This window comes from Carassius carassius, chromosome 33 (genome assembly GCF_963082965.1).
Source record: "Carassius carassius chromosome 33, fCarCar2.1, whole genome shotgun sequence".
NCBI classification, from domain to species: Eukaryota; Metazoa; Chordata; class Actinopteri; order Cypriniformes; family Cyprinidae; genus Carassius; species Carassius carassius.
The window spans coordinates 7397171-7423325 of NC_081787.1; the positions used below are offsets into that span (position 1 = coordinate 7397171).

At 35.5% G+C, this 26155-nt stretch overlaps 4 protein-coding genes and 1 long non-coding RNA gene across 7 annotated transcripts in view; 2 read left to right on the top strand and 3 right to left on the bottom strand.

The window, feature by feature from the left end:
• LOC132113635 (disks large homolog 3-like) overlaps positions 1-3340 on the bottom strand; it is a 107861-nt gene extending 104521 nt beyond the window's left edge. Inside the window, exons 1-2 of the mRNA XM_059521491.1 lie at positions 3160-3340; positions 2061-2192 (exon numbers count right to left, since the gene is read on the bottom strand). Coding sequence (XP_059377474.1) covers positions 2061-2192; positions 3160-3175 — 148 coding nt within the window. The 5' untranslated portion in view covers positions 3176-3340. The remainder of the gene's footprint in view (positions 1-2060; positions 2193-3159) is intronic.
• A 1753-nt stretch (positions 3341-5093) lies between these two features.
• Positions 5094-12503, bottom strand: LOC132113637 (glycerophosphoinositol inositolphosphodiesterase GDPD2-like). The gene is made up of 14 exons (XM_059521498.1): positions 12202-12503; positions 11374-11477; positions 11156-11249; positions 10985-11044; positions 10465-10563; positions 10093-10186; positions 9426-9565; positions 8477-8559; positions 8200-8359; positions 7540-7761; positions 6879-7027; positions 6216-6363; positions 5974-6056; positions 5094-5341 (listed from the first exon to the last, which is right to left on the bottom strand). Exons 1-14 carry the CDS (start codon positions 12277-12279, stop codon positions 5278-5280), a joined length of 1578 nt encoding a protein of 525 aa, XP_059377481.1. The 5' UTR covers positions 12280-12503; the 3' UTR covers positions 5094-5277.
• A 4874-nt stretch (positions 12504-17377) lies between these two features.
• On the top strand, positions 17378-19415 carry LOC132113638 (PDZ domain-containing protein 11). 2 transcript variants are annotated; one of them, XM_059521499.1, is made up of 6 exons: positions 17378-17428; positions 17830-17933; positions 18017-18157; positions 18244-18342; positions 18436-18496; positions 18822-19415. In XM_059521499.1, the coding sequence occupies exons 1-6, from the start codon at positions 17383-17385 to the stop codon at positions 18854-18856; spliced, it is 486 nt and encodes a 161-aa protein (XP_059377482.1). In that variant the 5' UTR covers positions 17378-17382; the 3' UTR covers positions 18857-19415. The 2 variants fall into 2 exon arrangements, with proteins under 2 accessions (XP_059377482.1, XP_059377483.1); XM_059521500.1 differs by lacking the exon at positions 17378-17428 and having other exon boundaries at positions 17725-17933.
• Positions 19416-19429: 14 nt separating this feature from the next.
• LOC132113640 (uncharacterized) lies at positions 19430-20343 on the top strand. Its single transcript, XR_009425189.1, has 2 exons — positions 19430-19671; positions 19760-20343. It is a non-coding gene; the product is annotated as an uncharacterized LOC132113640 (long non-coding RNA).
• A 388-nt stretch (positions 20344-20731) lies between these two features.
• LOC132113639 (START domain-containing protein 10-like) lies at positions 20732-25504 on the bottom strand. Of its 2 annotated transcripts, XM_059521502.1 has the most exons (7): positions 25358-25504; positions 24996-25183; positions 24534-24681; positions 24265-24368; positions 23856-23973; positions 23712-23764; positions 20732-22000 (listed from the first exon to the last, which is right to left on the bottom strand). In XM_059521502.1, exons 2-7 carry the CDS (start codon positions 25179-25181, stop codon positions 21794-21796), a joined length of 816 nt encoding a protein of 271 aa, XP_059377485.1. In that variant the 5' UTR covers positions 25182-25183; positions 25358-25504; the 3' UTR covers positions 20732-21793. The 2 variants fall into 2 exon arrangements, with proteins under 2 accessions (XP_059377485.1, XP_059377484.1); XM_059521501.1 differs by lacking the exon at positions 25358-25504 and having other exon boundaries at positions 20733-22000; positions 24996-25297.
• Between the last annotated feature and the right edge of the window lie 651 nt (positions 25505-26155).

Consider the following 26155-nt stretch of genomic DNA (forward strand, 5'->3'; position numbering starts at 1 on the left):
TCGATTCTCTGTATGTATGTACTGTACATGTGGAAGAACTGACAATAAAGCAGACTTGATACTTGATATATAAGTCTCAAATCCACACAAAAGATCAAGCCATCAGAGACAGCAGCGAGGACCCATTTTTTAGTAAGATTTCATTTTAATCCCTCTGGGCTTCTTCGTAAATGGGTCACACTTAGCTTCCTCCCGCCCGAAAACGGGCGAAGACTTAAAATTGTACTTTACTTTTTCCCAGGATAACCAATCAAATATATTTTTGTTCTATAATGTTTTCTGATTATTATTTAGAATTTTTAGAATTTTTTATGATACTTTGCATTAATTATATTATTTTATGAGCAATTTTTTCCATTAGAATTAATATATCATTTTTTATTTTATATTTATTTAAAAAAAAAAAATAAATAAATGCAGCATTTCACATCAAAATAGAGTGCCAGCCTAAAAAAAAAATGTTCCAGGAGAAGAACTTCATCTAGTGGCTTTAGAAAATAGCCACTTTTGTGTAATGTCCTGTACCAGCCTGTAGGCTGCCTATAGCTTTCTATATATCCTATATAGAAAGGCTTTTTGATTCCTTTTGTTGTTTTAGACATGATTTCTCTATCTTATTCGTTTTTTTTTTATTTAGATATACATTTAGATATTCTAAAAGATGATTACTTTATTTTCTTAACAAAAATGTTTAGATAAGTATCAGGTTTTGCATTATGATTACAATCAAACTATAGCATTTGGTTAGAAAGGGAACACAATGTGTGTGTGTGTGTGTGTGTGTGTGTGTGTGTGTGTGTGTGTGTGTGTGTGTGTGTGTGTGTGTGTGAGTGAATCTGTGTGTGTGTGTGTGTGTGTGTGTGAGTGAATGTGTGTGTGTGTGTGTGTGTGTGTGTGTGTGTGTGTGTTGCATTTGAGCGGAGTCTCTTTTTGTATTTTTTATTTATTTATTTTCGCATATTCTCAAAATTTGCTGTTGCAGTCTTACCAGTCTCTCTCTTTCTCTCTCTCTCTCTCTCTCTCTCTCTCTGTGTGTGTGTGTGTGTGTGTGTGTGTGTGTGTGTGTGTGTGTGTGTGTGTGTGTGTGTGTGTGTGTGTGTGTGTGTGTGTGTGTGTGTGCATTTGAGCAAGTTTTTTTTTTTCATTTATTGATTTTATGTGGAATATTCTACAAATGTGCGGTCGCAGTCGCCAGTTTATCTGTGTATGTGTGTGTGTGTGTGTGTTTGTGTGCGTGGGTGTGTGTGTGGGGGGGGGTCTTATTTGCACTCTTGATGTTCTAGAGTGTCACCCCTTCATTGTTGTACACTTTTTTTCAGCACAGTTGCTGATCTGTAGCTTGTACCACCAAAAGTTTCTCTGAGTTTTCCTATTTTTTTCGTATTTCCCATTCATTTCCTATGTCGCCCGTTTTCGGGCGGGAGGAAGCTAAGTGTGACTTTTTTTTTTACGACCCTTTAACATATCAGAATCATCTCCTTGATTTTTTTATGTGTTCATATAGGTAATACAACAAAAGTCACCAAGTTTCATCCCCATCCGATGAAGCAAAAAAATTAAACATTTCAAAACGTTCAAGTTTTCGCCCGTTTTCGGGCGAAGAAGCCCAGAGGGTTAAAAACGGACAAACATTGTTATTATTCTGAAAGAAAGAACCTATTCATGTGGCTTAATCCAATAGATGAGTGTAATAGATGAGCAAGTTCCAATGGGTCAGTTTTCTATTGGACAAAATAAGTAACTCGTAAAACTCACAGAAAGTTGCATTTAATTTGTAAGGTAGAGTCAGTAATGTTAGTTTATTAGATGAAACTATTATAACCTAAAGCCATTGTTAATGTAAAGCAGGGCATTTAGGTAGCTGGTCCATGTACACAAAACAAATTGTACCATTTAGAAAAATAACAGCAGTGTTTAGTAAAGCTGAACAAACTGGAACACTGCTTCTCAGAACATTTTGCTTAATATAGAACATACTGAAATCAAGTGGCACGGTCCTAAATAAAGACAGTTAATCATTATTTGTTTTGAGAGCCTGTTTACACAGAAACAAACCTCACCCAGCAGAGCCTGAAAAAGGTGACTGCCAAAGATGGAAGAGACCTTTTCCACGCTGGTCTTCAGGGCCTGCTCTTCTGGGCTGGTCAGACTTGCCTGGTACTGTTTCAGTAGCCCAACTGCTCTTTTAGTGTCTGAAATAAAATAGAAGACAATCATTTCTATTTCAGTACAACTCCTACTCGTTTTAAAGCCTTTCCTCCATTACCTACACTCTCCTTGTGACAGTCTGAAGACATTTTTAGATGACTAATTCTGAAAAGGCTTTGCACCGTGCTAGACACTTGAAATCGGACATTACTTGCCTATAATTACAAGAACCCCTCAAAAGGGTGTGTAGCCAGGTGTTCAACTCAACCAGGACTGTCTAACAACAGCCTTTAAACAAGCAGAAAAAAAATAAATTAATGATTTAGTCTTGTGTGGTAGCCTATGTGTTGTTTTGTGGGATACTCTTGTGGAATAAAAGCCACCATACAGTGGCCGAAAAAATATTTAGACACTCAGGCCACATTTAAAATGCATCAGGTAACAAATTATGCTACAGTTTTGTATTGTAGTATCATCACACGTAGCTGGTCATGATATCAGCGCCCTTCAATTTCACACAGGTGTTCTAGAAGAGTAGGCTAACTACAGGTTTAGTTAATCTTATTAACTATGAATTTGCAAATGCATCTGTTGTAACCAATAAACAATACAACACCAGTAACAATATGTGTGAGGTTTATTTAGAAATTTGTTGTTAAAAGTTTTAAATGAAAAGAGTGCTTGTGCTGTCCATTAATTAAATGATGGTTCAAAAACATCACAGCTTGATGGGATAAACAGGTTCAGGATTTCGCTTATGCTACATTGACATTAATTGAGCTTTTGTAAAGAGTATCGGTTTTATTAAAAGTGAAAGAATCTCACTTCAGACTCATTCATCCCGTTTCTCATGGTGTTTCCGAGAAATCCCTCCTTGAAAATGCACATATCGAAACGGAGACGTTTAATAGGCTAGTACTAAAAACAATGAAATCACCGCCAAATCTTGATAATAGTAGACTATATCGCCTTCTCATAACGACTGAAGTTGACCGTTTTAACTGAACTTACCATATTTATGTACCATGATGCGAAGGCTGTTAGAAAACTGATCCTGTGAATCCAGTGTAAAACTTTCGAATAGTTCCCCAAATAAAAAACGCTTTAAAATCCCTGTTGGGTCAAGTCACTTTCTCCGACCAGACTATTTACTGTTTTACAGTAGTTTTTCCACATTAGTGACGAATTTGTTTCTTTTGGGAAGTTCTAGTATTAAAGACGGGAATAGTGTTACTCCAGTTGGCAGCAGATGTTTGTTGTGGAAACAGTGAGAGTGAAGCGCAGTTATCTGCCTTCGGCTCCAGCATTGGGAAGTTCTGAGGGGAAACAAGTGAAACTGGAGGGCGGTCTGCAGTAACAGGGTCTTACTCAAACTTTAATACACTAGTGAATTGTGGATAAATGATAACAGAGCTTTTTAATGAGCTTGTCTTCATGGGGGAATACATACAGCTTTATTGTATTACGGCGAACGCTAATCATATGTAATGTATTAGCTCGTGGCTAGCAAAGAAGGGAGGAAAGAAAATAATGGTTTGCACTGCAGTTTATCACAATAAATAGAAGTTACCCGAATTCTATTTCGTCGGTCTATCGGAAAACCCTGATTGCTTTAAACGGGTGATGCAAGTTCGACCATGGAAACTATTATTCAAATTAGCGTCGCGTGCCACCTACTGGAGAAAGAGTGAACTGTAAGTCTCACATTCAATGTGTATTAATAATAATAACAACTTATAACTAATAATTAATAAGGGTGCACTTGTGCTCAAGACTACAGTTTTTAGAGAGACGCAACCAAAGGAAAAGATGGAAAAGTTTATTAAACCAAACTAACACAACAAATTTGCCAGATAGTAGTAGTATAAAAATGTAGGAAATACTATAATTTGACAACTTTTTACAATCTTTTACAAATAGCCAATAGGGAGCCTTTAGTTGTTTAGTTGCTCAAAGTGTCTGTTTATACCGGTTATTTCATTCACATATTCAGGTCTGTATGTAATATCTATAATAATTGTACAGTAATTGTTAATTGCTTGAACAAAGTAATTGTTGTATAAATATGGGTTTTTCAGTGATTGATTCTTGAAATATTATATTTGGCTCCTCCAGTCCTAAATGTATGGATGGTATAATGGGTATAAACGGGCACTTTAAGAAGCAAAACAACATCTAAAATCTCCCTAATGGTTATTTAAAAGATGGTAAAAGTGGTGAAAATTAATAATACATCACAAATTATTACATCAGGATTAAATTATGTTAGTTGGACATCATAATTAATCACAGCCATCTTAATTGTACAACAGATTAAAAATGCCTCCCATCTCTAACGTTTATAAACCAGTTCTTTCCAAATAATTTTGTATACATTTTCATAGATGTCTTTATAGAAATTTCGAAATGTACACAATACAATACAAATTTAAAACTTTTTCTGAATTTGTCTTGAATGCCCATTTACCGATATATATATAAAATCTATAATAAAAAAAAAAAAACACTAAAAAATATATTAACATATCTATATAAACATTTGATCCAACTTTATAGGTGTCGTCTGACTACATGACTTTATGCTATTGCAAAACACTTTTTCTTCTAATGACACTGCATAGAGTTAAGGTTCAGGATGGGTTTGGGGTATAGTTAGGTTTACAGGTGGGTTAAGCAGTAAGGTCAATAGTCCATTTACACAGTAGATGTAACTACACAAACACAATGTGTATTGTATCAAATGATTAAATTAAATGTAGTGCATAGCAGACACTTAAAGTGTGTCCATCATTTTAAAGTCTTTCTTACAAAAATGTCTTACAAAGTGTCACATAAGTAAACAACCTCTATAAAAAGTACTGTCATTTAAATGAAAATGTACAGTTATGGTTGGTGTTGCATGACAAATGGCTGAAATGACATAGGTTTGTCAAGAGGTGGCAGCACTGCAAAAATGATATCAAATCTTTAGATTCTCATATCAAACATTGTCTTGTATATGCAGTCTACACTAAAAGCACAAATGTGAATTTACTGCATGACATTAAATATCACATGATTTTGTTGAGTGAAACCAGGTGAAACAAAGTGAAACAAGGAAATGTCCTCTCATGATAAAGATGGCATCATTCAGAGAGAAAGCAGGGGGACACTTCTCTCCCTTGTGTTTTGATGAAAAACATGCTTTCTCCTCCTGTTCACAAACAAAGACAAAAATGTCCATTATAATCTCACTCCATTAACATTATCTGAGTGGCTCTTAAATTAGTGGCACTTTTGACTACTTTTACTAAATTCAGAATTCATGTCATCTGTCTTAAATCTATAGGTCCTGAAATAAATAAATAAATAAAACCACGATCAACAATTCAAAACTTGGATTGGATTTTTTGGGATTTTGTGTGGCCGTATGAATTTTGTTGAAATGTTTTCAGTTTGATGACCTTTAAAATTGTTAACAACAGCTTGCTTAAATAAATTGTACTTAGCCTACCATTTATAGTATATAATAAATGAAGATTTATATTAACAATAAATTGTCCCCTCAAGCATGCAATTTAATCAACATTCAATTTTATAATAAACTATAATCATCTATAAAATAATCTGGTTTCATAATACATTTTTTATGCATTATATAAATGCATTATCAATGGGAAAGTTAGAAAGAGAGATTCAGTTAAAAACTGTTCATATTAGAAAAATTACAAAATACAAGTAAAACTTTTAGAGCCATTATAATCTACCCACTACAAATTTACATTAAAAAATGCATTTAATCAATTTAACATCATTATACAGTATGTGCTGAGTTTCATTCCTTACCTTTGCCAAAGAAACAGGACAAACATCAACAGCAATGATATCATGTCAACAGAGATCCATATTCCCTTGTACATATTAGGCTCCTTTCATTGTTACGTGCAAACACAGATACACAAACACACAAAGGATTCCAGAGGAGTTATATATTCAGACAAGTCCAAGTGAATTAGAAATGGAAAACATCTCATTTATGGCAGAACAGACATGGATAGGTTAAAAAATTTCTTTTCATCTTTACATACCAGTTGCCAGTCAGGCTTAGACATGCTTTTGAGGATGTGACAAGCATTGGTAGTCACCGAACTGGCCCCGGAGCACCACAGTAATGAGAAGAGCCAGCGCTCATTCACAATCCACAGATTCACGGACACATTATTATTCCGCAGCTCACTGTCCAGTGAAATAAAAAATAAAAAACAAACTCAAATCTTCCTTCTGTTTACTTGTTTTTGGCTCCTAATCAGCAACTTTTAGACAGGTCGCAACAAGCCAGTTTTCTTTGCATAAAAGACAGGAGTGGCAGGACCGTTTTAACATGCAGACTTATTCATCAGTCAAGATTTTCTTGTTTAATTCTATTCTTTCTTCATCTTTGCTGTCAGGTAAACTTATAAAATGACAGGTGCACCCAACCGGACACAATAGTGTCTGGAAAAGGTTTCATCAATCAACGCGTGTTGAATTTTGGTCACTCAGCATTCCTGCTACTATAATCATTAAAAGATACATTGGTTTAAGTTTAAGCTACAGATCAGCACATCATTTTTCATAGCATTTGTTATCTTTGTAAGAAAACAGAACCCTGTGAGAACATTCCCCAAGATTGGAAGATCATACCAACATTAATAACAGCAGCATCATGTCTCTGCATGTCAGATAAAATGCACTAATCCTCCTACACTTACCTTATTTCATGTGTGCTTAGAGAGCTATATTTCATGTTCAGGAAGCTTCCACCATCCGCATACATTTCTTGTGCATTATTATACACCTGCTTGAAGCCTGGTGAAAATTTTCTTACATTGCGTCTATATTCTGGAGGAAGCCACCATATCTGAAAGTGATGCACAATATTAAAATTATATTTAATGATGCAAAAAAAAATGCAAGCATGAATTTTGGGTTAAGATTTTTATAAATCTAACATTAAGAAAAGCATTTTTTTTCTAGAGCATATAACATTGTAACATTTAACTCAAAAAACATTAACAAAAATGTAATAATGAAACAAAAAAGGTAAGTAGAAATATTTAAAAAACAATATTAATAATAATATTAATAATTATAAAAGTGAATGTACATAAAACATGCTAAACTGAAATCAAATGAAAACGGAAAATATAAAAAAGCCCATTCAAAATAAAAATGAATATTATAATATTTAGATACATATATTATATATTAGTAAATAATACTAAAATAACACTGCTAAAAACTAAATAATAGCACTAGGATTCTGACATTTAAAACAAAGAAAAAATTAAAAAGTGGCATACTAAGAAACTTCTGAAAATGTAATTCTATTAAATTGAAAGACTTTTGGATCCTAGCGTCTAACAATATTACCTTGTCCGGTGAGATGCTTGAATTTGTTATCGTTTCAGCAGTGTAGTAGGAGTCACTGTTGTGGAATCCTGTCGAGTGTTTCTCATTTTTTAGATCAAATATGAGAGAGACATTATGCTTTTTGGCCATGACTAAGAGCTCAGAAAGAGAAGGTACTGTCTGGTTGTTAGCCTCCCTCTTGTCTTCCTTTGAGAGCGATGAAACTGACTTGAATGGATCTGTCTGTATTTGAAAATCAAAAGATCTCATTTTAAACAAATCTGTCATTTTGACATCAACTTGCTGATGGACTAAGAACATCTGAACATCAAATTCAAAGTGGAAGTGTTATTGCCAATTGGTAAATGACAATGTATTTTACATTTGTATTTCTATTGTACTGTTGCATAAAAGGAATTACTGTCAAATAAATGACAGATGTTACAAATATATAATATACTATAATGTAATGTATTATAATATATTATTATTGTTTTAAATTTCAGTGCGTTTAACATTTCTAGTTCTGTTCTATTGTTGTATTACAGAAATTGTATCAAAATGCATCAGATTTGTTGGACTATATAAACTATAGAGAATGGAAAACTTTAATTTAATAAACTATAATGAAATCAATAAATAATTACAAATAAAATCCCAAAAATATTTATTTGTCCTTACCCTTATAAACCATTCGCCTGCATTTAAAGTCTGTAACTCTTGCAAAGTGAAGTTAGCGTGCATGTCGGCATCTCGACCTAGAAATGTCTCCTTCACATCAGTTGTTCGTTGCAGAAAACTTGGACCATCATCATGCATAAGAAAAGGCTTCATGTCCTTACTGGAAAAATTATAGACAAGAGGATTATTATATACATGTGTCTCACACATACACACTCTCTCTCTCTCTCATACACAAATATAATTATTTGTTTAGTGTTTCGGCATAATCCGTTACCTGAGTTGCACATCTGTTTCAAATGCCACAACACCACACTCCATACTCTTCCTGAAGGACATCATAGTGTTCTCTGGGGCCAGCTAAATACATAATTACCATATATTAGAAAACAATTATATACATGATTTAATCCATAGTATGTACACAAAATAAGATAAAAGTGGTGATTTTCTGTGCTATCACAGCATATGATTTCTTTGTTTTACTTATTTAATGACATGTGTTCTTAATTACATGTTCTGGGCTTGTTACCACAGTGGAAAAACGGCTTTAAAATGGGGAGGGGGGGCACTGCCAAAAGATGATTATTGTACCACATAAATGTTCAGGTTTCCATATCCTATTTAAAGTCAAGTCACCTTTATTTGTATAGCGTTTTATACAATACTGGTTGTGAATAAAAAAAAAAATTCAAAAGCTATAACATCTGTGTTCTTCACACGCCTCTGTTTTTATTCAGTTAACCTTGAGTCTCCTGGTGAGCGCTGGGAGATCAAACATACAGAGCTTCAAATGTCACTCCACCCTCCCTGCCGTTGGAATTTAACAGGTTATGAATTGTAGATAGTCAGTTATTCAAATGGTATTTCTGGATGGGGGCTACTTGTTTTGTAAGGACTGTAAATGTTTTCACTGTGATTATTGGATCTCTAAAATGCTAATGTTTGAAAAATCAGAGCAGAATAAAATGCTAATGAATTACATTCCCCCAAATTGATGGCTTACAACCTGCTATAATCATCGGATTCAGAAGCTATAGCAGATGATTCATCTTGTGGCACGTCAAATTTACTCTAATAAAATAATGTTAAAATCCTCAGGCAGTTCAGCAATGACATGAACAAACAGTAAAAACCAGATTTTGATGGGCACGCCAGTGTAAACAGTTTTTAACAAAGGGAAGGAATGTCAAAAGGAAAGTTACAACTCAGGCATTAACACTTACCATCGGAGCACCGCGATGTCCAACGAGGGCAGGTTTTGGGGGAAGATTACTGGTAATGCATGGAGAGCAGATTGCAAGAGGACACAGGAACACAGCAGCGGACACTACCAGGAAGGTCATCATTATAAAAACCTTACAAGCTACATAGACAAAGACATAAAGAAAAATACCCAGACACTCAGTACAAACACTGACATTATTGTAGAAATAAAGCATGATTAAAAGGCATCACTGGTGCTAACTTTCACATTTACATAGACTGGTAATAGTAAAGTTGTAAAGTACATTCTCAGTAAAAACATTAATTGTGATCTGATCAGTTCCTGACAAACAAAATCAAGTCCCAACCAGCAGTTTTTCTCATTTGAAAATTTGTTTCACTCATATTTACATCACAACAGGGAAGATCTGTGAAAAATGCTGACTTTTTTTAAGAGTATTGATAGATTATAAAGTAATATTATAATATAATATTTCTGTAATAAGCTGAATGTTTTGTACACTGTAATTCTTAGCGTAACCTTTAAGATAATGCACAAGTCAAATTCTAAAATGATTTAATTGAAATCAATTTTGAATGGCCAAGATGGGTGAATAGCAATGTAATAATGTGCAGTTAGAAAATGTTCAACTTTAAGCTACTATAAGCTGTTTTGGAGGCACTGACCAGCTGTTTGAGCTGTATGATAACTCTGGAACACCAGCCAGCTGATCAAGGTCAAAGCCACCACAGCACCCAGCTGCAGGAAAGGAGCAGTAGCCTATGGGAAACCAAAGAGGGGAATTTAATTTATTGTACAGTACAACAATAGTGGTGTAACTGGAGATGTGGACAACTGAGTGATATTTTTGAGATAAATACAATATAATATAACATTATGCTGAGGGATATGCTAGCTATTGGTGTAAAATATCACACTGCCATTTAGACTAGATAAGTGAACAGGAAATACAATGAGAACCAGCTGCAAAGACAAAAAACAGACAATGTACCAGTACTGAAATGATGAATGGTTGAAGGCTGGTTTCGGCTTCTTACCTGAAATGACATATAGATAGTTTGCCATTCCTCTATCCATTTTATACAAAATCCAGCAGTGCCTAAAGTAACAGTGAGCAGACCCAAAAACAGAAACACCTGAACAGAGAACAGAGAATTATTAACATACCGAGATCATTCATTAACTAAAAATTCAATAAATTGTTGTTAAAGTTTTAAAGGTAACAAATATTAGACCGTTTCCTCAACTATGAGCACTGAGGTCTTTTTAAAGCTAATTTTATAGTCCACTTTTTATGGATCCTTACATTTACAAGTTAAGTTCACAAATAAAATATATTGCTTAAATTGTTACTGCCTTATGAGTTATTATTTTGGAATAAATGTAAAATGTATATAAAACGTATAAAAAAATTTTTATATAACGTACCACTGCTATACATAAAATTATCCATACATATAAGGCATTTAAGTAGTAGCAAAAATTCATAATTTTTTTTAAATGAATTAATAAAAAAAAAGTCTCAATGCCACTTAAAGTTGGAAGGGTAAAGAGTACCTTATGCAGCCAGTGTAAATCCAAGGGCTCTCTGATTGCTAAGTGTAGCAACCCAAATACCTGAAATAATATAATTATCTCATTGGTACAGCCATTACATGCTACCAGCCATACAACCATACACAAACATGCTATCAGCTGAGCAATCTGGATCACATGCTCTCTTCTTACCAGTAGAAGGAGGCAGTATGTGGCCAGCACGGCAGAAACGATCATCACTATCATGTACCAGTTCACCCATTTTTTTAATGCTTTGAAGGCTTGACTGCAGGAGGAAAATGAAGCAATATGGAAGAACGACACAACCAGGTATTACATGGAAACACTGTGCCAATGGATTTACAGTGTGGTCATAATTATCATGCATGTAATTGTGTTTATGTGCTCACCAGTTTACATCATTGTGGTCGTTGAAGGCAATATAACAGACGTACATCCAACTCAGGGCAAGTATGGACACAAAAGACAGAAAGGAGAGCCAGCAGCAAGGCCTCTATTTATAAACAAAGCAAGAATGCACACTTCAAACATCTCTTTTCTTTTTCAGTTACAGTAGGTCTTCTCTTTGTCATTTTTGCAGAAACCAACAAATGCATGAGCCGTTAAAAGAAGAAAAAGTTTATTTATAACTTTCCCTCAGTGCTCCACCTGTGTGCGTGTGATGATTTAAAGTCATAGGTTAACCACAAATAGGTGCCCGGGGGTTGGGGTGTTGGGTGGAGACGACGACATGCCTTCTCATGTCGAGTTTCGCTTATTGATCGGAATATTCAAAAGTGGGGCCAATCTCCAATCTGAGTGGTTACTATAATTATTAAAAGTTTCACACAGGGTTTACAAAATCTGAATGCAGCGGTAATTGTTTCTGACACAAATAAAAAGAATTCAAAGCCTTGCTTTTGTATTCAGGATACTAATTAACCTACTTTTCTGCTATACATAAGCTTTGTACTCATTTAAAAGGGAAGAGCATTTACATGATAATAGTTCATTAAGGAGGCATTCAATGACAACAGTTTTCTTTGATTCTTTTCTACATTCATTATACATGGTATATTATTCCGCCTCTCTCAACTGATTGTGTCAAACTAATAAAAAAAGTGAAAACTCTGTCTGCAGATACTAAGAGATAATGCGTACAATATTGATGTTCAACGTCATTTTCCTATATGGAAAAATGTGATTATAAATGCAAAATGTAAAGACCAAAATCTCACGTTTCGGTCTCCTTTTGGACTGGTCCAGTGACAGCTGTAGATTCCTCTGAGGCAGGTTCGGGAGATTGAGAGCATCATGTTTTTTCCACATTTAATGATGCCAGCTGAATGTATGCAGAAGAATAGGGGTCTCGTCTGGTATGTAGTGGTTAACTTTATACTGCAGGTGTTTGATATAGAATGACTCACTTCACACCTGAAACTAGTAGGAGGGAAGAGAATACAAAAGATGGTGATTATGCAAGGAAACCTGTTCTTAGCTCAAAACAGAACTGAACTCACAATGCATGGTTTAATTCATTAAAAGTCTTTGAATTAGGGTGAGAGAGAGAGAGAAAGTATAAACGATGTGACTCCAGTCACATGACACAGCAGGTACGGAAAGGTTACATTTAATTATGGAGGAGCGTCTTTGCTTTCAAAAGCCCTGGAGCAGAAAACTACAAGACAACCTGTGGGAAAGATCTCATATCAATCACTCTTCTAAGAACATTCTGTCCTTTTATTTCCCAACTCCGCTTAACTGCTAATGTTTTGTAAATGATAAATATGAATTAAAATATAACCTGTTTTTCTACATCCTATAATCAAACATTGCCTGATGGCAACAAATTATATGAACATATGAACAACTGACATGAAATTAAAGCTTATTCTGAGCCAGTGAAAGGCCTTGCCATTGTTTTGACAGGTTGTGCAGAACATGAAATATAATCTGCAATGTTAAGACTTTCTTCATGTGGAAGATAATTGTTGTTGTTGTTTTTTTAGTTTTCAAGGTTCAATGGATGTGAAGCTCATGATCAGATAAACATGTCTAAGCAATAAATGTCTGAAGTGCTAAAGGCATCTCTGTATGGAGATGGTAAGCACAACAGGAAGGGTAAATCATTTCAGAACTAAAATATAAGTGCTTGTGCAAGTATTTAACATTTGTATAAATGCACAGTTAAACAGCATAACTATTGTCTACATTAATAATAATAAAAAAAAATTATTGAGCACCAAATCGCATATTAGAATGATTTGAAGGATAGAAGGATCATGGGACACTGAAGATTAGAGTAATGATGCTTAATTTAGATTTGCATCACAGGAATAAATGACATCTTAAAATATATTAAATTATTAGTAGAACATTGTGTAAGCAGTGCAAAAGGTTGTGGGTTCAATTCTCAGGGAACACACATACAGGTAACATTTTTTAATAAAAACAAGAAAGTATAGACTAAATGCACTGCAAGTTGCTTTGCATAAAAGAGACTGCTAAATACATAAATGTAATGGAAAGTTGACATTAACACTTCTTGTCACCAGATCTTGATTCAAGTCTTCACTTAGCAGACCTATCAATACAGTTACATAAATATAAATGTGTGAAAATGTTAAAGACATTCACTCTTCAATGGGTTATATTGTCTGTCCGCCAGGTAAAAAAAAGTTACATTATCAAAAAGCCTGTGATGGCAGTGAAAGCCATAACTAAACATTCCCAATGCAAGTACTTGTGGACTGTCAGATCTGAGTCACTGATAAAAAGTTTAGATAATAAACTATTCCAGCATGAAGGATACACACCTATCTTAAAGCATGACAGTCTATTTGAAATCTGAAAGTACCGTCACATGTTGTAACCATTGCTGCGTACAGCAGTTTCTTTTACATAGAACATAGCGTTTTTGTCAACTGTGACACACTTGACAAACCCCCGGGGCGAAATTATTTCTTCAGACTTAACAAAGAAGAAAAGAAACCGGTCAAGTGTTTAGTGGATTTTCTGGCTCTTAAGACAGGTATGGCAGCACTTTTAATAAGTCACTTAACTCACCATTTCAAGTCAGACAACAAGTACTCTGTCAACTGCAGCTCTTATTTGTGAATAAATCACCTGCTGGCCTTAAGCCATCATCCTTATTCAACAGGTTTTACTTAACTAATTAGTCCAAAGCAAGATGGTTTTTATAAAGGATGTTATTTTCTCATCAGCACACCACACTTCTCAGAGAAGACAACTGCTACTTAGTCATGTTTAAAGCCCGAGTTTGGATTCGTTTTCAAAGGGTCTTTTCTTTCCCTATGAATTGATTTCTAGGAATTTGTCTTATTATTATTCAAAGGGTCTAGCAAAAACTTTTCTTACTTTCTAAAACAACAATAGTAACATTTTAATGAATTTTCTCTTGGGTGTATGTTCATTTAAGTACATTTATAAATGCATTTATACAAATTATTAAAATATATTTGAAACAAGTATGACTGTTAAAACAAATTGTTACAGAGGAACTGGCACCCAGATTCTGCAGAAGCAGCTATTTTTCTGATCTCAAAAACTGAGCCATAACAAAAAAAGAAAAATCTACTTTAACAGGGTCAACAGATATGAGTGCTACAGACTGTTTAAAAAAATTCTAACTTAACCCCCAGTAGAGGATCTTTGAGAACAAACTGTGATCTTTCTATTAAAATATTTTGCAATAGGAGCACAAAAAAAGGAAAAAACATTTAAGTAGGCAGCCTGGAGACACATTGCAAATATTTTACTTCCAAAATAATCTGTAGCCCATTTTAAATAGAGTCAAAGAAAGAAATCAGGTTTGCGCGTAGACAAACTATGCATTATTTTCACAGACATTATGAAGTTAGTAAAACACTCATAAATAACATTACAACTTTAGTAAATCCACTCCATCATCAGGCTTTCACTGTGTGTTCATACTAAAGCAAATGAAAAGTGCTGCAAAAACAAACATCACACTGCTATTTAACCCATCACACATGTAGGCACCACTTTTAAGCATTTCAGAATAAGAAATGTTTTATATTTCAAGAAAGGCTCATTTGGAAATATATGGTTATAAAGAAAGGAAAATAAAAGCAGTCTATGCAAAACTGTATGTAAAACCAGACATAAATCAAACGGCCAAGCCAATGCTCATGTTGTAGAGCACTGTGGATGTGACTTGTTGTGAAGTAAAAGTCACCAGTAAAAGATAATTTTCATGCAACCTCTGAATTTCACTTTCTTCATTAAACTTAAACTATAGACTGTGATACAAAAGTATTTGCCCATGCATTTTCATAGAATATAAAAAATTTCAAACTAAACACATCTGCTCTGCCTTATAAGATGTCACACTTTCTTTATGAAAGCATTTAAGTAGCTATCTATCATCAAGCTGACTTGTGAGAGATTTCAACCCATTCTAAAACTAATTCACATGCAACCTCAGATCTTGATCTGCAGTTCAGTGACATCATGGGACATTTGTGTCATTTTTTTTTTTAAATACTATAATAGTAGCTACTAAAATATTGTTAAGGTTAAATTTAGTTCAACACAACGACCTTACAGAGACACATTTCTCTGCAAATTCGCAACAACCTCTAACTTCTTATATATAATTATATATAATAATAATTATAATTCTTATATATATACTTATATATATATATATATATATAGTATATATATAATTTCTAAATCCAAGTAAACATTTAAGGGAAAACGTTTTTCCCCTGAAACGTCATAATAATCCCTGATTTGCAAAAATTCTGAACTTTTGTTTTTGTACAAATGTGCAGTGGTAGATTTGGTTTACAGAATGCTTTTAGCACCTGTAATGACACGCACACCTGACGATATTCAGCTCGCATGCCTTTCCGTAATCAGTACACATCTAGCACGAGAGAACGAACTGATTATTGAGTTGGAACCTTACCTTGCTTAAAAAGTAACATTTGATATTGAAGTCCCAGTCAGTCTCAAACTTCAGCACTTCTCGGCTGTCTGTGCGCTCGAACTCATGCTGAGACTTAAATCCCGTGGACTGAGTTTCAATGAGGCGGTGACAATGAGGCGCTTCCCATTCCCTGCAGCTTTGTATGTATGGATGAATGCAGTTCAGCAGAGGGCAGAGTTTTCGAATAATTAGGAACCTTAAAAGAGCAACGAGTAGAAGAAATTGCCAGGGTCAAAGCCAAATTTAATTTATTATCTTCAGGAGGACTTTTTTTTAACGAATTTACAGTTTTTTATTAATTAATCAATCCCTTGTGCATGTTTTTTATGTACGTTTCTGTATACAGTTGCATATTTTGTTCTGTTTAATAATGAAAAAAGAGCACCTGGTTTAAGTTTTTAGTTCAAGAGGAAAAAAGAGCATCTGGTAGCCTATAATCTTACCAATGTTTTAATGTAAAAATAACATAGCTTATATGGGGCTAATAAAAACATCTAATAATTTACCATTTATAGAAAATTTATATAATATGATTTATAGGCTAATAAGATATCTGCCAATACGTGATCAGCCTTTCCCCCTCTTTATTTACATTTGCATACAAATTATAGGAATGCATCCATAAACATTTATAGTCTAAGGAGCAAATACAAAATCAGAAATGATGAGGGGCAAAAAACGACGAAATTGAATTAAACTGATCAGAATGAAAAAAAAATGTAATATAGTTTACTAATTTACAGATAAAGTTCTGTGTTACTGAAAGAGTTTCCATTGAGGCCAGTAATGGAAACAAAATGTAATGTAAATGTTATATTTATATGTGAAGATTTAGATTTTGAATTATTTGGTTTTCTAAGCACGCGCAGATTGCATATTTCTTAATTTATTGTTTTATCAAACTGTGACATTCACGTCTTTCCAAGCAGAGGTAGAGTAAGGAAAAAAGAACAAGTGTTTATTTGCAGTTGAAGTTTTAGGTGACTGCCAGTGTCACTAAGGCCTAGTTAATTATTTTTCGTTCCTACGGTAGGCTACATTTAAGCTGATAAACCGAAGCCACTGCTTCCGTTTTAGCTTCAACAGTCCCGAATAGGGGACAAATGGGTGACTACTGTTGACATACTTTTTTTTCCCCAGAGTTAGTATTTGAAAGACAATTTCTGATTAGGCACATACCTGAACGAATTGCATACAAAACGCTACTGAACACATCCTTCAAGTCTTTTTTTTATTAAATGGAAAGAGACAGCAGAGCTTAGGATGATCTTGCAATGGGAAGCGGACTTGTCAGAAAGTGACCGAGAGGCCACATTTACAGAGTTTGAAAGGTCTTTGGGGGGGGGGGGGGGGGGGGGGGGGGGGGGGGGGGTACTCATATTTTCTTTACCTCTCCATAGTACTGGCTGAAGAAAAAAAAAAAAAGAAAAGTGCAGGTCACATGGTCTGTAGGAGGGCGGGGCTAATGGTTCGCTCGAGGAGTTCTTCTTGGTGAGTTGACGGACAAAAACAAACCTGTCGCGCAAAAGCAGCTGTATATACTGCTTGTCTTTCTTTTTACTATGAGCATATTTGTGACGCCAGTTTATTCTCACAGCGTTTTGATTATTTGAATGGCTTCTGGCTCATTGTGCAGCGCATCTTGTGTTTACTGTTGAGTGTTAGCAAGCTAACCAGCTGTATTTATTGTACAATGAGAACCGTAGAGAGTGAATTTACACCCAATTGATTATAAATCTTTGTTAATTTCATGCTTTAGCAATCAGTATATTCAGAGTTTTTTTAATTATTTAGTATTTAAAAGTAAAAAAAGAAGTATTACAGTTAAAATATATCGAGGACTATTGAGAATCATAATTTCACCGTTTTTGTCGCAGCCTCAATTCTAGCTCGAAAAACATGGACCAAAAGATACCTTACGATGATTATCAGCTGCCAGTAGTATTTCTCCCTTCCTATGAGAGCCCTCCTGCATGGATACCTCCACAAGAGGTGGGTGTTATTGAACACTTCGTTTCCAGCTCATCTTTTGTGATCACATTGACCTAATTTACATCTTTCTTTCTCACAATCAGAGGATACATCACCCTGACTACAACAATGAGCTCACTCAGTTCCTACCTCGCACTGTAGTGTTAAATAAGCCCCCCGGTGCACAACTGGGCTTCAATATCCGTGGAGGAAAGGCCTCCCAGCTTGGTATTTTTATTTCAAAGGTCAGTTTTGCAGATTAAAACCTTTTTTATCTTTTGGCTAAAGAACTGACTTCATCATCTTGGTCTTTCTCATAATGTTTTGAAAGGTGGTGCCAGATTCAGATGCCCATAGGGCAGGACTGCAAGAGGGTGATCAGGTGCTTTCTGTCAATGACGTGGACTTTCAAGACATTGAGCATTCCAAGGTAGGATCTGAGATGTCAGTCGGACAGACAGAAACATGCTGAATCTTCTAAGTCTTCTAAGTAGTGTCAGTGTGATCTTGATTTCTTTCCTAGGCTGTGGAGATTTTAAAGACCGCGAGAGAGATTTTGATGAAGGTTCGATACTTCCCTTACAGTGAGTATTATTTTCATCCTTCCCTTGAGATACAAAAAAATCAGACATGATGGTTACAGTATGTAGTGAAAATTCCACTATAAGCAGCTATTAACAGTTATTGTCATTATTTAGCACAAGTCGGTTCACTATGGATACAAATCAATTCAGTAACTGTTGATGTTGCAAACCATTTTAATTCAGCTGTAAAGTAGCTCAACTGGAGACAATGGTGCAATCCAGCACATTTCAAGTTTTGTTCTCATATGTGGCAGTAGTGAGCATTTTAGTTAACGGATTCAGTTGGAGAAACTTGACATAAATGTGCTGTGCAACTGTTTTCTAGACTACCAGCGGCAGAAGGAGAGGACTGTACACTAGGTGGCAGAGCTGGCCTTCATGACTGAACCGGTGCAGTGACGCAGCTGATGAGGCGTTGGTGTATCTGTGAAACCTTTAGCTGCCCTGCATCATCTTCCTCCCACTAACTATTTTCTCTGACTAAGAGACTGCTCAAAGAAATCATCTTCAAACACTTTGCGACATGCCTGATGATTCACAGCTTCTTCACCCACAGTGGTGGTTTTGAGCTGTGCCAGTTTTGAATGCAGCTGGCCGAATTTTCAGATACTTTCCCCTCTTCTGTTTTCTCATCATTTCCTTTCCTCTGGGAAAATAAGCATATTCTATGAGATACACCATATTGCCAAAAGTATTGGGACACCCCTCCAAATCATTGAAATCAGCTGTTCCATTCACTTCCATGGCCACAGATGTATAAAATCAAGCACCTAGGCATGCAGACTGCTCCAACAAACATTTGTGAAAGAATGGATCGCTTTCAGGAGCTCAGTAAATTCAAGCGTGGTACCGTGATAGGTTGCCACCTGTGCAATAAGTCCATTTGTGAAATATCCTCAGTACTAAATATTCCATGGTCAACTGTGGCAATTTGGAACAACAGCAACTCAGCCACAATGCGGCAGGCCACGTGTGCAGAAGTACACTTACATCACCAAGTGCAATGCAAAGTGTCGGATGCAGTTGTGTAAAGCACGCTGCTACTGGCTTCTAGAGCAGTGGAGATGAGTTCTCTGGAGTGACCAATCACATTTCTCTGTCTGGCAATCTGATGGACGATTTTGGTTTTTGGCAGTTGCCAGGAGAACAGTACTTGCCTGACTATTGTGCCAGGTGTGAAGTTTGGTGGACGGAGGATTATAGTGTGGGGTTGTTTTTAACCTCTTAGTTCCAGTCAAACTGTCTATAGCAAGTTTGGTGTAGAGGAACTTGACTGGCCTGCACAGAGTCCTGACCTCAACCTGATAAAATACCTTTGGGATGAATTAGAGTGGAGACTGTGAGCCAGGCCTTCTCGTCCAACATCGGTGCCTAAACTCACAAATGCGCTTATTGAAGAATGGTCAAAAAGTCCCATAAACACATTCTTAAACCAATTCCTAAAACAAGTCCATATTAAACCCTACAAAGTAAGAATAGGATGTCATTTAAAGTTCAAGTGCATGTAAAAGCAGGTGTTCCAGAACATTTGGCAATAAAGTGTGTCATGCATATGAAAAGAAAACATGGCAGATGTGTTATTTATTAAATTAAATTACTATAGACGTTTACATAATGATAAAATTATGATCTGCTATTGATATCTTCACTTAGAGGCATTTATTAAATGAAGCTGATATTTTGTTTAATATATCATATATTATTTTAATAAATAGATCTTTATTTGTGATTGCTTTTCAGTTTTGTATTCCAAAGTAAAGCAGTTGTTTAATGATTGATGCCCTGCTGACAAACACATTTCTGCTGACTAATTAGTTGTCATTAAATCAGTGTGCTCATGCAAAGTACTTTTTGTGCTCATTTTTAAATATGAACCTGTATGATGAAAAGTCTCAAAGTGGGGAGGGGAAAATGCAAGAAGGGAATATTATATTCTGAGCTTGTTACGTGGTTACACTTACATTTATATTAGGTAGTGTGGCTTTGTTAATTCTCTGTACTAAGTAGAGGTACTATATAAACTAAGTGTTATTATTAAAGCTATTAAAGAAATAGTTCACCTAAAAATGAAAATGTACTCACCCTCAAGCCATCCAAAAGGTAGATTAGTTTGTTTCCTTATCAGAATAGTTTCGGTTAAGTTAGCATATCATGACTTGCTCACCAATAGATCATCTGCAGTGAATTTTGAATTTTATTGACAAAAAAGTACTCAATTCAGTTCACTGGGTGCCATCAGAATGAGCACAAAATTCTAATGTAGCTTCTGCTGTGTTATTGGAGCTCAGTGGAACAGATGGCTCTTTATATGCAAACACCAGGTATTATACCATGTAATATAATGTAAACTAGTATTGTGTAAGCGTCATTAATAAACACACTAAAAGATGCTGCATTATTATTAGGAGAAAAAAAAGACATTCAAAGGCATTTTGAACTTAATATATTTAAAATGTTAAAAGTATATTACCCTTCAGTGAGTTAGAACTTCATATACATAAAATTCAAGTTATCTTAACATACAAATTTACATATCCATCCTTCATCAGAAAGAAAAACATCAAAAATATGGGAAACTTTGATCCGCTGTTATCATGTTATTGCTAATGACCTTTTCTTTCCTGCTCAAGGGCAAATAACAGAAGTACAGAAAAGCTCTATCATCACATTCCTCTTCCTTCTGATTTCTTCTGCCTGTTACAGGCAAATGAACTAATACCACTTCAAGTAATAAATCTTGAGGTAATACCACATTGTGTCGTGCACTCCTTTGGTCGTATTACAGGGCCTTTAACAGGTTTTCTCCTGGTTGCTTGGTGTCAATCATTTTCACACACGTCAATACAGACACACTTCTTTGAAAAGGCACACAGACATAAATACACAAACACAAAATAATGACATTGAGAGGAACCTCTCCCCTACCATGGAGACTTAAAACAAGGATTATAGGTGTGCCTTTATCAAAATCATTTAGTAATAAATTAAAGAAGCAAAAAGATCTAATTTATGACAATGAACCACCTTCAAAGGGTTTTAAATTAAATTAAGAAGCAGAGCTGCTTAATGTTTTCTTTTGTTCAAGTAAGTACCATTATTGCATATGCGATGCCTTAGCAACTCAAGACATGGATAATAGAATGTGCAGATCGGTGATTGTAAACACTTACTCTGTGCGTGTGAAGGAATGATGGCATCAGTGAGCTATAAGTGTGGTGAGAGGTAACTGGACTGACCCTTGTCACACGGAGCAGAGTTAAAGACTGTCCATTTATATCAACCTTTCTTTGAGCCATTTTAGCTACTATCCTCATTCACTTTAGCATCCTTTGTTAAGCTCTCATCCACGTTCTCGATCGAGTCTATGCGCTGGATGGACAGCTCTGCTGGATCCATCATGGGCAGTTCACTCTGTATGGGGTACAGCCAGGGCTTATGATCTGGAGAATTAGCTGCTTTCCACGCAGGGTAGTTTTGACCGGCTATATGGACGCTTCTTAAGACCTGTGGAATGACACAAGAGAATGAGGGAGTGGTACTAGTATCAGCGGAAGCGGCACTGAACTTTGTTTTTTTTCATTCTTGTGTAACCCAGACAAATGAAATGGAATCCAGTTATACTTCATTTTCAAGCAGTGCAGTGACTCAGATTTCAGCAAGTCTTTTTTTCCTCATGCACAGCTATAAATAAACAGTGTTTCTGGTTTCTGTCTTGGTCTTGAGAATTTTTGGCAGCACAGTGTGAAATACTGCCTATAAAGTCTGACTAACATTGACTATGTTTCGTTTTAATACAACAGTATTACTAGACAAGAAACAAACCACTTAATCCACAAATAAATAAAAATTCTGTTTCAAATAAGTGGTTTTCTATTGAACTTTCTATTAAAAAATCCTGATTAAAAAAATGTATCGGTTTCCACAGAAATATTATGCAGCACAATATTTTTAAAACTGATAATAATAATAATAATAAATGTTTCTTGAGCAGCAAATATCATGTTAGAATGATTTCTGAAGGATCACATGACACTAAAGACTGGAGTAATGATGCTGAAAATTCAGCTTTGCAGTTGGAGGAATAAATTACATTTTAAAATATATTTTATAAAAACAGAAAACAGTTTATTTAAATTGTAATAATATTTCACAGTATAACTTTTCTACTGTATTTTTGATTAAATAAATGCAACCTTGGTAAGCATGAGATGCAAAACCTGTTTGAATGGTAGTGTACAGTAGTGTACAGTACATATACACTTATGAATAAAATCTTAACACTTGGGGCCTGTACCATGATGTTAGCTGAACAAATTCAGAGTTACAGGATTAGTTTTGAGCTGACAAAACCAAACCTCCAATCCGACTTTGTTGTTAACATGATGCTGATCATCAACTTTTTTCAATAAATCAGGTTTTGATCCTGAGTTTGTGGAGCATGTGCATGGATGTTTGACATCAGTGGCATACAGCCAATCACATGCTTCGCAGCACAGAGCAACTGTGATTAAATTCTCGCAAGAGAGCCAGCGAGATTCAAAACTCTTTTGCTAAAGGTTAAGAGATTGAAGAATATGAAGAATTTAAATGCATTTACACTGACGTAAAGCACCCAGAACAAATCCTGCCTCGGAGCAGGTTAGCTGTGGGGTGTAAGTTAGTATGGCAATGAACACTGCTAAAAGCCAAGCCACTTTCATGGTACCTAAAACCCAGGATTGGTGCAAACTAATTCTTTATGGCTTCATGGTACAGGCCCCTGATCAAGGGTCAATGGAAAGACAAACACCTCAATGTTCAATAATAGTTTATAAACACCAAGCATGATGAACAGTCCACGTTATCAGTGCCCTTTGGACAGAGAAACTGTCTGGGAACACTGCAAACAACTCTATCATATGCAGTAATAATTCACAAGACTATGAAACTTTTTTGTTTCAATTTGTATTTAATAGGAGCTTAAGCAACAATCTCTTCTGTAAATAAAGAGAATGACTGTAGTCATGCAGCCTACAGACAGAACAAAATAACCAAGTTTCACTTTGGCACAGCAAGTGCTTTGTGAGCGTCTTCAGTACAAGCTCTTCCAGTAGGTTTCCATGGTAACAATTGTGATTTCACAAGCCTTAAACACAGTCCTTTATATAAAGACACTTGCATCCTCAAAAAGTACATCTATAGAAACAATAGAAAGACACAAAACATGTTTACTTACTTTTGGAGCCAGGACCTGAGATCCTTTGTTGACCACCCACTTTGGAAGAGACCCTACAAGATGAAAAAATAATTACAAAACGGCGACAAATTAAAGTCTTACAATGTAAATAAATGATGGGTGAACCAGGGAATCTGTTCATACCTCTGGGATCCGCTTGTGAGAGGTACGTGAAAATGCAGCTGTTGGGCCCCGTTGGTCTGATCAGGTAACCCGTCAGAAGGGAAACGGCCCTTACCAGATCCTTCCGTGGGGGATATTTCTAAAATGATAGCAAGACTTTATTAAAATATGTTTTTACATTTGTAAATGCATGTATTGATACGTTATAATTGTTTAATGAGCATAATATTTCATGTTCAAATATTTTCTTCTACACTCATCTGAGTTTGGATGGATGAAAACTTGTTCGAAAACAGTCATTATTTTGCAGTTGTTTTGGCACCACTAGTGAAGCAGACGACACATTTTACCTTTAAGTAAATCTGATATTTCACTAGCTCTTAATCCAAAACGTATGATAACAGAAGGTGTAAGTAAATAAGAAACATACCGGATGTTTCACTGAGAAGTTAATGATCACATATTCATTTTCAGATGCCTGCCAAGTGCGCAGGGTCACCACATCTCTGTTCTTCAATGGGCTTGGGCAGAGCCCTGGGAATAAAGAATAAAAAAGGTGTTGTTGTTTCAAAATGTTATTAATAGTGTTAGGTGACTAGCACTGAGACTAACGGAATCCTAAAAGATCAACTAGAATGACCGTAAGATAAGAAATAACTCTCAATGATTGATACAAATTTATAAGATTACATGACTCACATGAATAGTAGCCCACATCAGCATTAGGAGTCAGACGAGCGATGTCAAAACTCTCAAGCATTGTAGGGTCCCATGTCTTCCGGTACAAGCCGTCATGAAGCACGTCAAACATGGTGGCAGCCGAAACATCTTTTATGTTCATTCTGCACTGCATTGGAAACAACGCATTGCATTAGTCTTGTTATGGCAGCAGTACACACAGGAGTGTTCATGTAAATTAAATTGAAATGTAATACAGGGAAAATGTAAAGATATTGTGGGGGTCCATAGAAAATATATGCAAAATGAATAAATAAATAAACAATTTATAACCCCACACCCATAGCTACTATTAAATTATGCATAACCACTGACCCGTTAAACATGTTATGATGTAGTAATATTAATGTTCCTACCAAAAGTTATAACATTTTTATAAAGCAAACGAAGTTATAAACAGTTAGATGCTGGCAAACATCTTACCTTGATTTTGTGCACTTTGGATAAGTTTCCTTTGCTATTTGTAGAAGCTGATAAAGGGGCCACCTCGACCCAGACCTCCATGTCATTTTTATCATATTTACTGACCCAGTTCTCCGTGGACAAGCATTGTCTTTTGAATTCATTGAACATGGATTCATCTGGAATTATTCCCGTACCGCGAGACATACCTGAAACAGCAGATTCACCAAAAACACTGTGAGAAATACAGATCCGTCTGAGGGAACTTGCTTCAACCAAGATTAAGTATCTTTGTTCTGTTCGCAAAGGGTGAGGTGTAACTATTATAGTCACAGAATTTCTACCTTTCAAGCTCGACAAGATTTTTCTGACAAATTCCTCACCTGGCGTCAGCTCTTGCGCGTGGAAAACTCTCGTCACCACTTCCGGGAGTAGAACAGGTGTATTACAACAATGCAAGGTGCGCAGCTAGTCAACCAGCACTGAACCACAGTGATTTAGCACACTGACATGATCCTGATTTATATTCACAGGCTTTATGTTCTTAATACTGTTGTAAATCTGGCACGAAATGGGTGTGTCGGAGCGCCCGTGTTGATTGGTCAGTCGGGTTGAGGTCCAGTGGTCTCTACTGCTCCACTGATTAGCATGATTAATAATAAAAGACGACATAAAGTCGAGCTGTGAGCTCAACCGAAACCCTTCAGATCACCGGCAATATCATTAAACCGGCTCGAGCAGTGAGTCAGCAGTAAGAAAATTCATTTAATGCCTGTTAATTTTAAAAATACAAAGCGTAAAAAGAAACATTGCATAAAACCAACCATTCACCAACTTTTTATTATTATTACTTATTTCGCTTTTGTTGGTATAATTATGCCACTGCATATAGGTTAAGTAACATGATGAACATGTAATGAAATTTACTTTGCTATCTGTAATGATTGTGTAATCTTACAAAATAATATATCAATGTAGTTCATTATTACTGTCTAACACTATATGTATATAGGCCTACATACAGAAACCAGAACCAGGACAAACAGCAAATTTGGTGAAATCTCTTTATTCATGTGATACATTTTGGTGTCTCCTTGACCTTCCATTTTTTTTACAGCATATAATAATAGTATTTTGTTCACACAAACTTTGCTAAACACTAGTAGACAGCGTATTTCAAA

Bases quoted from the DNA above. Each gene is read 5' to 3' on its own strand.
- LOC132113638 (XM_059521499.1), top strand. From the start codon at position 17,383: ATGGTCTGTAGGAGGGCGGGGCTAATGGTTCGCTCGAGGAGTTCTT. The intron at 17,429-17,829 runs CTTGGTGAGTTG...GCCTCAATTCTA, and splicing joins GGTTCGCTCGAGGAGTTCTT to GCTCGAAAAACATGGACCAA. The intron at 18,158-18,243 runs GTCAGTTTTGCA...ATGTTTTGAAAG, and splicing joins TTGGTATTTTTATTTCAAAG to GTGGTGCCAGATTCAGATGC.
- LOC132113639 (XM_059521502.1), bottom strand. From the start codon at position 25,181: ATGTCTCGCGGTACGGGAATAATTCCAGATGAATCCATGTTCAATGAA. The intron at 23,765-23,855 runs GTATGAACAGAT...TTCATCTTGTAG, and splicing joins CTCACAAGCGGATCCCAGAG to GGTCTCTTCCAAAGTGGGTG. The intron at 22,001-23,711 runs GTAAGTAAACAT...GTCATTCCACAG, and splicing joins CTCAGGTCCTGGCTCCAAAA to GTCTTAAGAAGCGTCCATAT.
- LOC132113637 (XM_059521498.1), bottom strand. From the start codon at position 12,279: ATGATGCTCTCAATCTCCCGAACCTGCCTCAGAGGAATCTACAGCTGT. The intron at 11,478-12,201 runs GTGAGATTTTGG...GTTTATAAATAG, and splicing joins GTCCAAAAGGAGACCGAAAC to AGGCCTTGCTGCTGGCTCTC. The intron at 6,364-6,878 runs GTAAGTGTAGGA...TTCACTGGACAG, and splicing joins CTAAGCACACATGAAATAAG to TGAGCTGCGGAATAATAATG.